At 41.1% G+C, this 13,837-nt stretch overlaps 1 protein-coding gene across 6 annotated transcripts in view; it reads right to left on the minus strand.

The window, feature by feature from the left end:
- The window catches only part of NCOR1 (nuclear receptor corepressor 1), a 73,218-nt gene that overhangs the window by 2,945 nt on the left and 56,436 nt on the right, over positions 1-13,837 (minus strand). For 5 of the 6 annotated variants that reach the window (XM_075113592.1, XM_075113590.1, XM_075113595.1 and 2 more), the window contains 16 exons: positions 13,494-13,750; positions 12,785-13,145; positions 12,042-12,266; positions 10,961-11,170; positions 9,450-9,599; positions 8,729-8,902; positions 8,118-8,283; positions 7,353-7,849; positions 6,772-6,900; positions 6,055-6,212; positions 5,577-5,800; positions 5,010-5,147; positions 2,913-3,055; positions 2,239-2,292; positions 936-1,157; positions 194-376 (listed from right to left, as the gene is read on the minus strand). In XM_075113592.1, coding sequence (XP_074969693.1) covers positions 194-376; positions 936-1,157; positions 2,239-2,292; positions 2,913-3,055; positions 5,010-5,147; positions 5,577-5,800; positions 6,055-6,212; positions 6,772-6,900; positions 7,353-7,849; positions 8,118-8,283; positions 8,729-8,902; positions 9,450-9,599; positions 10,961-11,170; positions 12,042-12,266; positions 12,785-13,145; positions 13,494-13,750 — 3,291 coding nt within the window. The remainder of the gene's footprint in view (positions 1-193; positions 377-935; positions 1,158-2,238; positions 2,293-2,912; positions 3,056-5,009; positions 5,148-5,576; positions 5,801-6,054; positions 6,213-6,771; positions 6,901-7,352; positions 7,850-8,117; positions 8,284-8,728; positions 8,903-9,449; positions 9,600-10,960; positions 11,171-12,041; positions 12,267-12,784; positions 13,146-13,493; positions 13,751-13,837) is intronic. The other variant, XM_075113594.1, reaches the window with a different exon arrangement.

The following is a 13,837-nucleotide window of genomic DNA, read 5'->3' on the forward strand; positions in this document are numbered from 1 at the left end:
CGAGCTGTTCTAAGAGATCCGTCTCTGAAAGGCAGTCTGGTTTTGGTTGTGGCAGCTAGCAGAAAATGTTCCCGAAAATCCTTAGATGCTGTAATCTTTTGTCCAATATACCAGTGTTACAGCATGCCTACATATGACCTTCCTACAAATATCGCATCTGGTTTGTTAAGTTTATAAGAAACCCATTTCTCACCTGTTGATGAAGGCCTGTCTTCCCAGGCCCACACTGGAGTCTGTCTGTGGTAGTCCCCTTCTGAATGTACAGATGAGACAGAAGAAGGTCTTTCGGTTCCCAAATATCCCTGGCCAGGTATTGGAGACTTAGACTTCCTACTGCTGGACTTGCCGATTAGCTTCTGCTTGCTGACTCCCCCTCCTGGAAGTGGGAAGGACAGGTTTTACACAAACATTACGCTGCATTTTAGCCTATGTTTGTTTCTGTGAATTATCACTTGGCAGCAAAGAGGAGTTTCACACCGGGGCCTCCTGGCATGCTGATTTACTACTGTTAGTGACCATACAGGCCAGTCTTCTAACACACCATTGCTAGAAAATCCCTGTTCTTATCACAGCAGAGTTATATTTCCATTTTTAGGAACTGAGATGTTTTCAGTGCAAGCCAGTTCCCACTGTCATGCGTTCTTTACAGGTGATGTACTACACATGCGTTTTCATGAAGCCACGGAGAAGCTTCAGGTATTGAGTACGCCTTGTTATCTCTTCCCCGTTTCATCAGTGTTGTCATTCTCCAAGAAATTCAGGCATATGTTCCCGAAGCACCAGTTTGAACACCAGGACTGCTAGATGGAACGGAAACACCATCTCTATGACTTCCAGAGGAAGAACAGTGATTTTTCAGCAGCACCAAATTTATTCAAATCCTTAATTTATTTTTCTTTAAGACCATGAAATATTTAGGAGCTGCAATGCCTCACCTGAATTTGGCGATGGATTAGCTTCTTCCCTGCGCGTCTCATTACTTGCTGATACCGCAGCACTGGAACTGCCAGGTGCTACCGCAATAGATTGTGACATTACAACTCCATGCTCCTCACTCTTATCATCAAAGTTTCCCATCAATGCTTTCCTAATAATGTCTTCCAGACCCAGATTACTGGCAGGATCTGCAAAGGAATGACCCCTAGAACTGACTGCACCTGGGAGATAAAAGAAAACATACAGGAAAAGGTGGGAGGGGAGGCAAAAAAAAAATAAAGAAGTATCTCGGAGAAATCACAAAGGGGTGTGGGAAAAGATTTGAGAGAGGCAGAAAGGTGGGAAAAAAAACCCCCAAAGATGAGATTTTTTTCAAACATGAAGCTACGTGCTCCAAAACAGCTCACGATGGCTACAGCTCAGACGTGCCAGCAAACGCCAAAGAGCTATGGAGTGTTTGCAGGAGGATAAATTTTACTGTTCTTTTGGGTTGTTTTTTTTTTTTAATAGAAAGGAAACTGAGCATGCCGATTGTGACAGTGTATTAAGTAAAATCTGCAGCTATTATTTAGGTTTAAGAGAAGGGGCCAGAAGAATTCTTCTCTCATTAATGATACACACTAGATTGTCTTACGAAGTGTGATACATGGCCAATATTGATTCCAAAAGCTTGTCTTCCATCTAAATGAACGGAGATCAGCACTTTCTCCATTTAAAAGACAGAAGCACTGTACCGGAAGGGGCAGCGACTGGCCAAAATCAGGGGTCATACCACAGACTGCCTTTACACAATTCAGATTTGGCAGTTCTTATCTCCCACATTGCAGTTCAATTCTCTGCCTCGCTCACCTCTAACACAGTAAAATTACGGGTTATGTTTCATTTCCCCATCTCATAGAAAATTATCGGTAAGTATTTTAAATGCACCAGCTTATAAAATAAACAACTTTTAATGAACTAAGCTCAAGTTTTGTTAAATAAATTTAAATACAGTGTAGTTCAAGTGAGACGCTAGCCAGTCTCATGACTTCTACCTCTGTGTAGGACTTGCAGAGCACAGAAACAAAACATTCTTGCCTAAGTTCCCATTTTAAATGTTTTCTGAAGCCTCCTTTGGTCATTTTGCTTTTCTTTTGATCATTTTTGCTTTACAGGAAACATATTGTCATGTAGGATATTACTTTTTAAATTATTTTCTTCCTCATTTACTGGACTGCCCAAAGCATATAAATGGAAGATATTACACTAGGGTTCCCTCCCCACCCCCGAAACATACATTCTTTCTTGTACTGAAAATCTTACCTGAGGTAGTGACTGCTGGCAAATTGAATATTTCAGTCCCTGGCTGAGCAGTTGCTGCAATTAAAGCACAATATTTCATTGAGTTTTCCAGCACTGACGATGACTACAAGGGATCACTACTGCTCCTAACGCACAAGGTATAATTACTTTGAACTATTTGCAATATTCTGTGTTTTCTTTCTCAGTCTTCTAAGATGAACGCACACATCCGTTACTGAAACTATATTAAAATATGTCTTTTTAACAGGCATAATTGTAAGGGCCAAGAAAACACAAAACATTCAGTTTCAAGACACCTTTCCAAAAAGGAAAATGTGTAATAGGGTTAATATGAAGCAAACTAAAGGCACAAAGTTAGCTAGAATAATGTCAGGTTTTAGCAACTCTTGATTATGAGATTTTTCCATGATCTTCAGAATCCGTTTCTATCTCTCAAAAAAAAAAAAAGTTAAAAAGCTTAAGTATGCGTTACACTAGCATTTAAAGGAAAAAAATAAAAAGGAAAACTAACGATCTTCCAGTTCTTTGGTGGTAAGTTATTGTGTGTTTTTATATTCATAGATTTATATTAATTCATATGTTACTTGAAACTTATTTAGGTTAGGACATCTGTGGATGGCAGTCACATAAAGCTTAAGCTGGAGAAATTCAGTGAAAAGGCAAGTCCAGCATACCCATGTCAGAGTCACCTCCGCCAGACGAGTTCAGCTTTCGAAATATCTCCTGTTTCTTGGACTTTACCATTGGTGAAGTGTTCTCAAGTTTGGTGAAGAAGGAAGGTAGGTAGCTTATACTACCTGGAGAGCGCGAGTCAGTCCTGCCAAGACCAACACACGTCAAAGAGAGAGAACATTTTTCGCGACGTATCTTTAAATCTTTCCAAAAGCAGACAGCCAGAAACTGCCAACATTCATACGAGCTTTAAGCCTCTTTCCTCAGTCTGTTTTTTGGGGACCAGACAAATATAATGACTCTGCAGAGCATCTGCTTTTTCCAGGTAACTGAGGTTTAAGATCCTACAGCTCACAGAAGAAGTGCCTGTGTCATTGTCTGTGCTGGAGGGCGATAGAGAGATGATGCTCCTACAAATCATCTCGGGGGTGCCTACTTCTGCCTTGCAGCCTGCACGCTGGCTGAAGTTTGCACTGCAAATTGGTAGGTACCAAATGTTTAAGCTAGAAGCCCAAATACTCACCCTAGCTGCTCCTGCTATTTACACATTGCCATTTTTCTTCTCACTCTTGTCCCCAGTATGCCACCAGAAAGGATGTACTGCTACTTAAGTCCGCTCACCCACCCTATCACACATGGTTCAAACAAATAAGCTGTTTCAGGCATTCTTAGAAACCAAGTAAAACCACCTTACGGACTGGGATCTGGCTCGAGAGGTGCCAGTTAGCCATCCCTGCCCTATGGCACAGATTCAGACCAGGATCCACGTTCCTGTATTCCATACCCCTTATCAATTTTACATTCACAGTTGCTGGCACACTTTCTGCACATAATTTTGTCACATGAGCATAAAAAATTGCTGAAGTAAATGTCAAATTGACAAGGCGTGTGTTTTATCTTCAGGTCTTAAAATATGCAAATTTTAGGTTGTTCATAAAGATGGTAAAAGTAGCAGTATTCCAATTACAGAATTTTAAGGGAAAAAACCAAACTAAAGCATGAAGAAATTCCGGTGAAAAATCTAAGATAATACCAGGGTCATGAACAATTTGCACTGTTTTCACAAGTGGACAAAAATTATCAACTGCGCATTCACTTGTGACACTTTGAATACTCGAGCTTAAGTAGCAGCAATCTGGCAGATCAGTTTCAATTTAAAAAACAAACCAAAAACCCCACTTAAAAAAATCAGCTAAAGATAAAGTTAAAAAGACTCTAGGTTTCCTAGGCCAAGATCCTTAAAATTCTAAAAAGTGCTATCTTCCCTGCTACGTTCCTGAAAATCCCTTCGCATCCAGCTAACAACCATAATGGACTGTGACAACCCGGCCAGCAACTGCAGAGTGGAGGGGGACAAGAAAAAAAAAAGAATCGCACCAGCATGACCCTTAAATAAGCACATGGTGAGCACGTTGGGTGCTAGTCCTCCTTCAGCAGGCAACAGAGCAAATGACAGGAGCCTCTGTTCCAATGTGCATCTGCCAGACCTTCGAAGACACCAGTGCTGACACAGTCCCGTGTAGTTTTATGTTGCAGATCTGGCAGACCGACAAATAGCCCTGGGAAACAGGGCTGCCTGATGCATGGGCCTCCTGACATCCCCCCTCACGCCTCCTGGAAATTAAGCTCCTTAGCTGAGTGATATTTCACGCGATAAGCTGCTCTAGAATCATGAGGTTTGGAAGCCTGGGTTCCTCCGCACTTCACCGGGACAGCATCCAGGAAGCCAATCAGGCAGGAGAAGTCTGAATCATTTAATAAATATCATAGAAAACAGACCTTTCCCGAAAACTGCTTCACTTTCATAGAACTGGCACCCACAAGGAGTTTTGTTATAATGTTTTCTATCAGATGTGAAGTGAACACACTGCTTGCACCAAGAAACTCAAGACAGAACACGTACAGGTGATGTTTCGCTCAGGCTTCCCAAAGCATCTCCCGAGTAGCAGGTTCTGAATGCTAGCACAAGAAGGATCAACAGCGATTAACAACTTGCCTGTGGTACCAGAGGAAGATTGCTTAAACTGCTCTTTATTAAAGATACTGTTTGCAGCACAAAGATCCAGAATTATGGTTTTAAAATTCAGTTTTACACATACCTCTGTTCAGTAGGCTCAGTTCTTTGGGAAAGCAAAAGAACATTTTCCTGTTTTTCATGTACAACCGGGACCTGAGGTGGCGAGATTGGCTCATAGGGCTCTGAAGAGACATGACTCCTCTCTGGAGATTTTCCAGGTCTGCATCCATAATTCAGACAGATAAGTGCACTTAATGCATGTAAAGCAGTAGTTAACACATGTAATTGCATTCCAGTTGTTGCATAACTAATTATGTCTACTTATACATATATAACACGCTTCAGTGCGCTTGGCGATCTCAAAAATGTGACTTAAATCTGTTCATAATGACTTTGATAAGTTCTAAGTAATTAAACATCTTCACCCCTCTGAAGACTGGAAATTAAGCGTACAAAGTGAAGGCAAAAAAGTTGTAAGCTATGTTATGGAGCCAAGCAATTGTCAAACACAGCACAAGACAGACGTTGCTTAGAAAAGACCAAGAGACACCTCTACTTCTGATCTACATCAAGATCACTGTGCTATTTTTTATAAATACCATGTTTGGGCAATAATTAAATTTGCAGTTAAACTGAACACAGGTATTACCTTCCCCTGGACTTGTCAGACAGGTTTTCAGGTGACACTCTAGCACCTGGCCGCTGATGGTGGACAGGCTGCGACTGCGACTCAGGGCTGTAGCGATTTGATGTCTTTGCCCGGGTAGAAACAGGTGTTGGAGCAGGGGTGGAATTCTGGAATGTAGTGGTGGGAGGCTGCAAAGAGGCCTGAGAAGCTGCCTGGTTTCTAGCAAAGTCTTGTGTAATGATTTGCTGGTTGTGGCCAAAAAGAAAAAAGAATGGAAGGGAGATCTTGGTCAGATATTGGCCAGAACACACATATCCATGAACTAGACAAATATGAGACTGATTACAACAAATGAGATTATTATAAATTCAGACACATTGTTGTATAATATCATCAAGTAAAACTAATAATTACAGAACTGGTATTATGTTCCAAAACATGTTTTTTCATCATCAAAATATAACTTTTCACATCTGAAAACGTGTGCAAATAAACCTACACAGATGTGATCGGCAAGGGTGATAAGTCGATGGGTCCTGGGCACGTGTGCCATGCCTTCTGCTTGGGAAGAGGGAGGTGGAGGTTGTTGGGGTGAAGGGGGTTCCTGTTGTGTCCTATAGCGGTGAATCGGCCCCTCATATTGCCTGTTTGGGTCGTCTAGTTGAAGAAGAAAAAGGTCAGTCTGTTAAGATGGTATTACTGAAGCTTCAAGGTTTGCAAGTTCTGTGCTTACAAATTTAAAAGATGAGGTGTTTCTGCATCAGATTTTAGGTAGCCTGTGTGATGACCACCTTTTCCCCCTCCATATATAGACCCTACAATTTAGAACAGATAAATAAAGCTTCATTCCACTGTGCAGGTGAATTTCAGCTCATTTCTCACCTGCAAAGCATACTGTAATAGTCTGAGCTTTACTAGTAGGTAAAAGGTTGTGGGCACCAATACTAATATGCAATAATTTTGAAGAACATATTGAAAATAAATTTCTTATTAAATCAACTACACTGTAATGTAAAGGAGCACTGTTTAATGATGAGTGCCAGTTCCAATACGTTTGCTCTAGTTTTTCCACATCACTACAACAACACACTTGCAACAGAAGTTTCTGAAATGTTAAGAACGTGGTAAGCAGTCACTTAAAGACTCCTGAGTTCACAGAGCTGGTAAATATAAGCAAGATAATTTTGCGAATATTGGCATACGCAGGTAAACTTACTTTCTGCCTGGCTTGGTTTAGGGGTGTCTTGTTGATAGGGCTGTAGCTTTTCTTGAGTAGGTACAGGTGAATTTGCAGGGCTAATCACCTCAATGGCATCTCCAGGAGCTTCATACCGGTGGGAGGATACTGAATATCGAGCAAAGGTTGTGGAATAAGGTGTAAATATCACAGACAAAAATCTTTGTTGCCTATACAGAGCTACACTAGAGCTTCCATTAAAATGGTGTGAAATGAAAGTCAAAACACTGTCCTTCTCTCATAACCATGGTGAAACAAGTACTCCTAAAAAGCAGTATTCCAATGTCAACAAAATAATTTTAGGTTTGCTGACTTCTGATAACGTTAGTTTTATTATCCTGCATTTCATGTTGTAGCACAGAATCCGAGCAAAACAAACAACTCTGACTTTGCAAGAATCTTGGGTCACTATATGCAAAAACTGTATTTGCTTATGGAGCCTCTCTGCTGTGCAGAGCTGAATATTTTATCATTAAACGTCAGAATCATCTCCCGGCTTATTATCTCCCTAATAGGCTATGACAGACAGCAAAGTAGTAGATAGTTACTAAGATACGTACAACTACTGGAAGAATCTGAACTTTGAGAGCCCCTATCTCGTGCATCCTTGTCTGAAGCAATCTGTCGAGTGATGATCACATCTATGAAGTTAGCAGCAGTAATTGTGGTCTTTCCTCGAGTTCTCAGCTCTTCCTCGTACCTGGATTTAGGAGGAGGTCCTTTCTCTTTACCAGCCTCTGAATAGACTACTGATGAAGACTGTCCCTGGGACTTGCCACCAGAAAAATTTGCAGATGTATAGGGGCACTGGACAGGCCTCTTTTCTACCTCCAGTGTCTTCTGTTCCATCTGCTGCTGTTCTGTAACCACAGCTGACCGACGTCCCATATTCTCTTCTATCCTGGTTCCTTCGTGCTTGTTCTCTTTTGCTTTGGCAACTTCCATCTGCGGAGCAGAGGCTGCAGCATCTACTAGTGCTGCAAGGGCATCAGCAGCAGTATTGTAACGGGAAGCTGGCAACCCTTGAGTAATAGAGGGAGCTCCAGGGGTGAGCTGCCTGTTGGCAAACATTGAATATTCTGAATTATATCACACGAAAGAAGAACTAGAACCATACCACGCATACAACAAAGCAAAGCTTTTGTGACACTAATTTCTATCAGAACTGGAGTGGGTGAAAACATATTAGATCATTTCCAATAAATTCAAGAGCAATCGGATAGTGGTTATCCTCATCTTGTAGTGTTTTCTTCAGGCTAAATGCACCTTTTAATAAGCTCAAATATTAAACAGATATTTCTGCAACAGTAACTTAAGAAACATACATGATACGTAGCTGAGCAGCAGGATCCAAAGGTGTGATTACACTTGTCCCATTGGTTCCTTGAAAAATACTAGGCCTTTGCTGCATTATGTTTTCCTGGCTTCTAACTGAAGGAGATGGGGACCGAACATATCCATGACTGCCCGGTCTGCCAGGCTGCTCTGTACCTGCAGAACATAGAGCGGAGGGGGACAAATGAAAAACATACACAGATCACTCTTACAACAATGCAGAAGTATGTATCAACACCATCTCCGCCACATCCTTTCCCAGTTGCCTCCACCACTCGAGATGTGACTGTATGTATTGAAGGTTTAAATGGTAATATTCCGCTTAAAATGCTCTAAATGACATGCAAGTTGTGCTAGTGATAACTGGAATTCACACTATTCCCTGGCTACTACATTGCTATGAGAGAAGGATTGAGAAGCCTGGTACTTGCTGAAGTTGCAATCATGGCCAGAACTGCTGGGTAACAGGAACCTGGCTTAAGGGCAGACTAAAACCAAACCGTGCCATATGTTGTTAATAAGCTGCACCTTGCTAACAGCGGCTATAGAAAATGAGCAGTTACAGTCTACAACTGATCCAAATGTGACAACGTGCACTCACCTGGTCGAAGATAAAGTTCAGCAGGGACTGAAGTTATTCTCTCCCTCTCTCGTTCTCGTTCTCTTTCCCGCTCTCGCTCCCGTTCCCTCTCCCTTTCCCGTTCCTTCTCCCTCTCCCTTTCCCGTTCCCTTTCAGCATTTGCAGCTGCAGAAGCTGCCAGGTGTGTAGGGTGTCCTGCAAGGTTCACAAAATAAAATGAATAAGCAAAAACAGATACTCAGGTTAAGCATAGTTTGATGTAAACACTTGCCAGTATATTCTGCCATTCACTTAGAGCAAAATTTCCCCAATACATTTTCATTCCACTCAAGACTATCCACTTATCTAGGAAGACAAAAGCTTAACATACAGTGATAGTGGAAAGCTCAACAGCTTTTTACTGAGGTGGTTCCTATACAGTTAGAAACTAGACAGCTTACAGACCCCAATTCCACCCTTCAACGCATGTAATATGAGGTTAGTGAAATCATAATCAAATGACCATAAATAAAGACCTGACAGAATGAGGCAAATTCTGAGTTTGTCAGCGGTCCTTCGGCTGCTAACGTAACTATAAAGGATATCATTAAGAAAACCTTTGCTATCCAAGTAAGAAGTGCGTGCAAAAAGCATCGCCTGAGGAAACATCAAAACATGACGTTAATGAAAGCTAAATAAAGACTGTCAATTATCTCAGCCTGTCAGACGATTAGAGACATCACCAAATCGTAAGAGCTCTTACCTGGCGACAGAGAAGCAGGATTGTAAGGCCTGGGAGGGAAGGTGAGCTGGGTGCTGGGGATATAGGTGATTCTCTCCATGGGTGGTGTGCTTGTTCCTCCAGGGTGGGGCACTAAGATAGTGGGAGCCATGTTGTTCAGGTCAATAATTCCTGTTAGGAGATGACACCCATAAAAATGGCCATTCAAGGACAGACCAACTGTCTACACATTATATATTCTGTTCATTGATAACGGTCAGCAGTGAATGTTTAGTATAAAAAATATAAGAATAGGGCAAGTGCAGGACTATATTCCAGCTGGTTAGACTCTCTTAGATCTGGCACTCAGCAATTTAGGAACATACTAGGGCAGAATTTGCATTTCTAGCACTCCCTTTAATTGCCCCTCAGAAAAATAAATACACTTCGCCTCTACTAAAGAATCTCATCTTTTAGGAAAATGGTATTATCAGACATCATTCACTCCCTTTTCCAGACCTTTTAGATTCACAAAGGAAATGAGATGTAGAAATGCACGGGTTCCACAGGAACTCCAACATAACCACAACCAGTAACCAAGGTGGTAGACTGACTATTTCCTGTTCAGTTTGTAACTCCTGGGAGAATGCCACGTAACCCCAAGGACTCATTACTATCTGTTTTATTATTTTGTTCTAAGCCTTTGCTCAACATTTCAATGTGAAAGAGTTCTTCAAACTCATGTCCCATAACGAACATCTGCATCACAGAAATATAAATCTCTCCACAGTGAAGAGGGTTGCAAAGAAATTCCTTTGCTTATCTTCTAAAGCATTCCTTTTGGGTTCTGATGATTTATCAGTTCCTACAGTTTCTTTGCCAAGTTTCTTGCTTCTGGTTTATCTGATGAAGTTACTAGTTCATTTGGCTTTATAAATTTTTTTTGACCTCTACGGTCTTACATTTAACTTGTCACAATTTCCATTTTCTTTCTTTGAGGAGTTACACTTTTGCGAGGTGTCTTTTTACTTTGAATAGCTCCTTCCTGCTGCTGTTAAACATCCAGATGGATTTAGGCTTTTCCCCACCCTGCAACAGGTCTCACACATTCGCTAACTCTAACGTAAATCTTTAAAGAATCGCCATGATTTTCACAAACCATACCCTTTTAGCTGATGCTTTTATTTCCATTTTGAAGAAGCTCTCATTTTGCTATAATTCTCTTTTCTGAAGTTTGAAGACTGGTTAAATATGCTTCTGAATGTCAATTTAAACCAGCATAAACCAGTCTAGCTTCTTGAACACTAATAAGTCTTACAGCTTTCCCTTTAACAATATTGATGACATAGTTTTTTCCTTTATAGCCACAAAAGCCAGTTAGATATACGACAACTCGCCTGCAAACACATCTACACATACGCACTTGTATGCATGCATGCATCCATCCAAACACATGTAGTTATATGCAGCAACAAAACCAACCAACCAAGCAACCAAACCACACCGCATATCCAAAACACACTTTAAAGAACATCATCAAAACACAGGCATACCTCTTGCTCCTGCGTATGGCAGAGCTAAAGTTTGCTCTCTAGGAGATAATCCTCTCGTTACATCAGGACGTAAGTTGACTTGCATCTGCTGTGAGGTAATGTAGTCATTTAGGATTGTCTGCCGTGTATTCTCCATTGCGTAAAGCTGATACTGACTCGGGTAGCCGGGGGTGGGTGAGAGCTGCCTTTGGAACAGGTAAGCAGCAGCAGCTGAGGGTGAAGGAGGAGAAGGAAAAAAAGAAAAGATGATTTAGGAAGCAGTATTGGTGATATTGAATTAAAGTTTCAGATGTTTATATAGCTCCAATGAGAAGTCCTATCAATTCTCTCTAGCCAGTGCCACGTGAATTAAGAGAGTGTTTTAATACTGATGTTTTATTGAATTTATGCACTGTATGTGGACAGGAAAAGCTAATAATCTAGACTGGAGAAATACATTAGAGAAGAGGCTTGATTAAAAACATAAATCCCAAAGCTCTGAGGTTGTAAAGGGTTGAAATACCTAAAGAAGGTTAAGACACCTCACAGAAGTGGACTGGCGGATGTTAAAAGGGAGTCCACTGTATTTAATATCACCAGCAATAACCTGATAATCCCTCAGTGAGACTGAATCAGTCCTGAACACAGGGGTCTTGACTGCCTTTAATTCTATAGCATCTTCCACATCCTTTGCATGGCCTTCCTGGAAGCTTAATATATTTCACAAACACTTATCTAAAGATACCGTCTGAACTTTTTCACAAAACAGAAGCAACCTGGCAGCTTCTGTAAGAAAGTTACCATATTATACAATAATATTCTAGGAAGTTTCCAGGTTAGATATTAACCTCCCCGCTGAACTAATATCAAACCACAACAGTGTATATCTTCTGTACCTATATCTGTATCTTCTGTTGTTTTAGAAGTTGGACTTGATGATCCTTATGGGTCCCTTCCAACTCAGGACATTCTATGATTTGATATATATAAACTCTTACAAACCTGTGGCCACTGAAAATCGCCTTTTAAAGGTATTATTTTTGTGCATCAAAGCACACAATATTTCTAAAACTAAAAAAAAAACCAACACAAATGTATTTACCAGGATCCAGAGCCCTGTGAAATGGCATAGCAGGATCTAAATGAGGAGGGAGGTGACTCCTATAGACTTCAGGAGTTGCACCTCTGTGATGAGGGTCAAAAGGACTGTGAGCGACTACAGGATCAACCCCTGGGACCGGAGATTTTGCTGGCACGCTCTCCCTCTGTGTTGGAGTAAGTGTGTTTTTCCTTTCATGATTTGCTGGCTTCCCGGAAGATATTCCAGCTAAAACCAATGAAAAACCTGAATTACTAAAATGCATAGTTTTCAATTGCAAATTCAGCTGTAAGTATATGCTGGCTCCCAAGGAATGTCCATGGGGACCCTGCAATCTGATACAATAAATCACAAACTATTTCTGGTGAAAAATATGAATTCTAAAACTAGGATTGCTTACACTTCACCGTATTATTGTCCTCATCTAGGTACCTCTATAGTTCAGGAATAGCTTCTGCCCTTAAAACATCACCCTTGTAGGCAGCACTTTCAACGTGATCCATAATCAAATGCAAACTGAGACTGAATTGCCTTCCCACCTCCATGTTACAATATGGTGGATTTTCATTTTCTGATTTCAGCTGACAGCTTACAGCCTTCTAAAATTCCTTCTAGCCACCCTCAGATGGAAAGAGGCCATTAGAATTAGAAAAAAAAGTAGAATGGATCCCAGAAACCAGTCAAAAAGCAAGTTTAAAATTAAATTATTAAAACCTCTTGTCTTACTCTGGATAGGAACAACATACCCTCACTAACTCTATTCATCATAGGTGAACTCCTGGACATTGGACTTTGATAGTTCACAGGTGTCCTCCGAGCATTGGTATCATCATAAATCCCAGGGCTCAGCTGTGATTTGGGAGTTTCATGAAGAGTTGACCTGAGAACAGAGGGACCAGAGCTGACTACTGAGGTGTGACGGGAACGTACTGCATCCCCGGTCTTCACATCTTCATATTTTCCTCGCTCCACCACCTTCACGTTTTCTGGCACCATTTCCAGCTGAGGCATTCCACGGGGTAGCTTGCTTGGTCCAGTGATTAAAGATTTTACATTGTGTTTGATGGCAGACTGGCCAGAGTTGCTTTCATATTTTATGGGTGTGCCCTGAAAAGGAGAAAAAGATCAGGTAAAGTTATCCTGCCAATGTTTCCCTTGTGCTAAAAAACTGACGTTGCCAATACCGTAGTCCATTGCTTCTATCACGTTAGCACAGAACACAACTGGATCTTAGTGATTGTTACTTGCTGGTTCTCTCACGTTTGCTCGCAAGTGTGTTCCCTACAGGTGAAGTGTCAGCATTTTTCTAATACCCAGAAAATATTTTTAAGCTTTTTAAGCTGGTAGCTTTCTTAAAACAAGCTCCCACCCATGTCATTATTCAAATATCCTGAACTGATTCACCACTGAGGCTGTAAGCAACTGTATGAGACTAGTTGTGCTTTTTGTATTTACCTGAGATATGGAGCCTTCTATGATTGGCCTGGTCGTCTGCACCATTTCAGGAGTCTTGCGACTCTCCTGGCTTAAGAGGTCCTGTCTTGGGATTTCATGGATGGAACGACCCATTTCTTTTATAGTAGTGACTCCATCATATGGTTTCCCCTTCGTAATGGCTCCTTCAAATGTCCTTATGGGAGGCGACTCTCTCTTAATCTGTTTAGGGTATTTCAAGCCTTCTTCAAAACTTTCAGCTGTTGCTCTTGGTGTGCCTTTTATAGAAATAGAGTGTCACATTACGGTATTAATAATTACTAAGTCTCTTTTTTCATAAGCAGAGTAACTAACTACCTGTCATA

The sequence above is a fragment of the Phalacrocorax aristotelis genome, chromosome 18 (assembly GCF_949628215.1).
Source record: "Phalacrocorax aristotelis chromosome 18, bGulAri2.1, whole genome shotgun sequence".
Taxonomy (NCBI): Eukaryota; Metazoa; Chordata; class Aves; order Suliformes; family Phalacrocoracidae; genus Phalacrocorax; species Phalacrocorax aristotelis.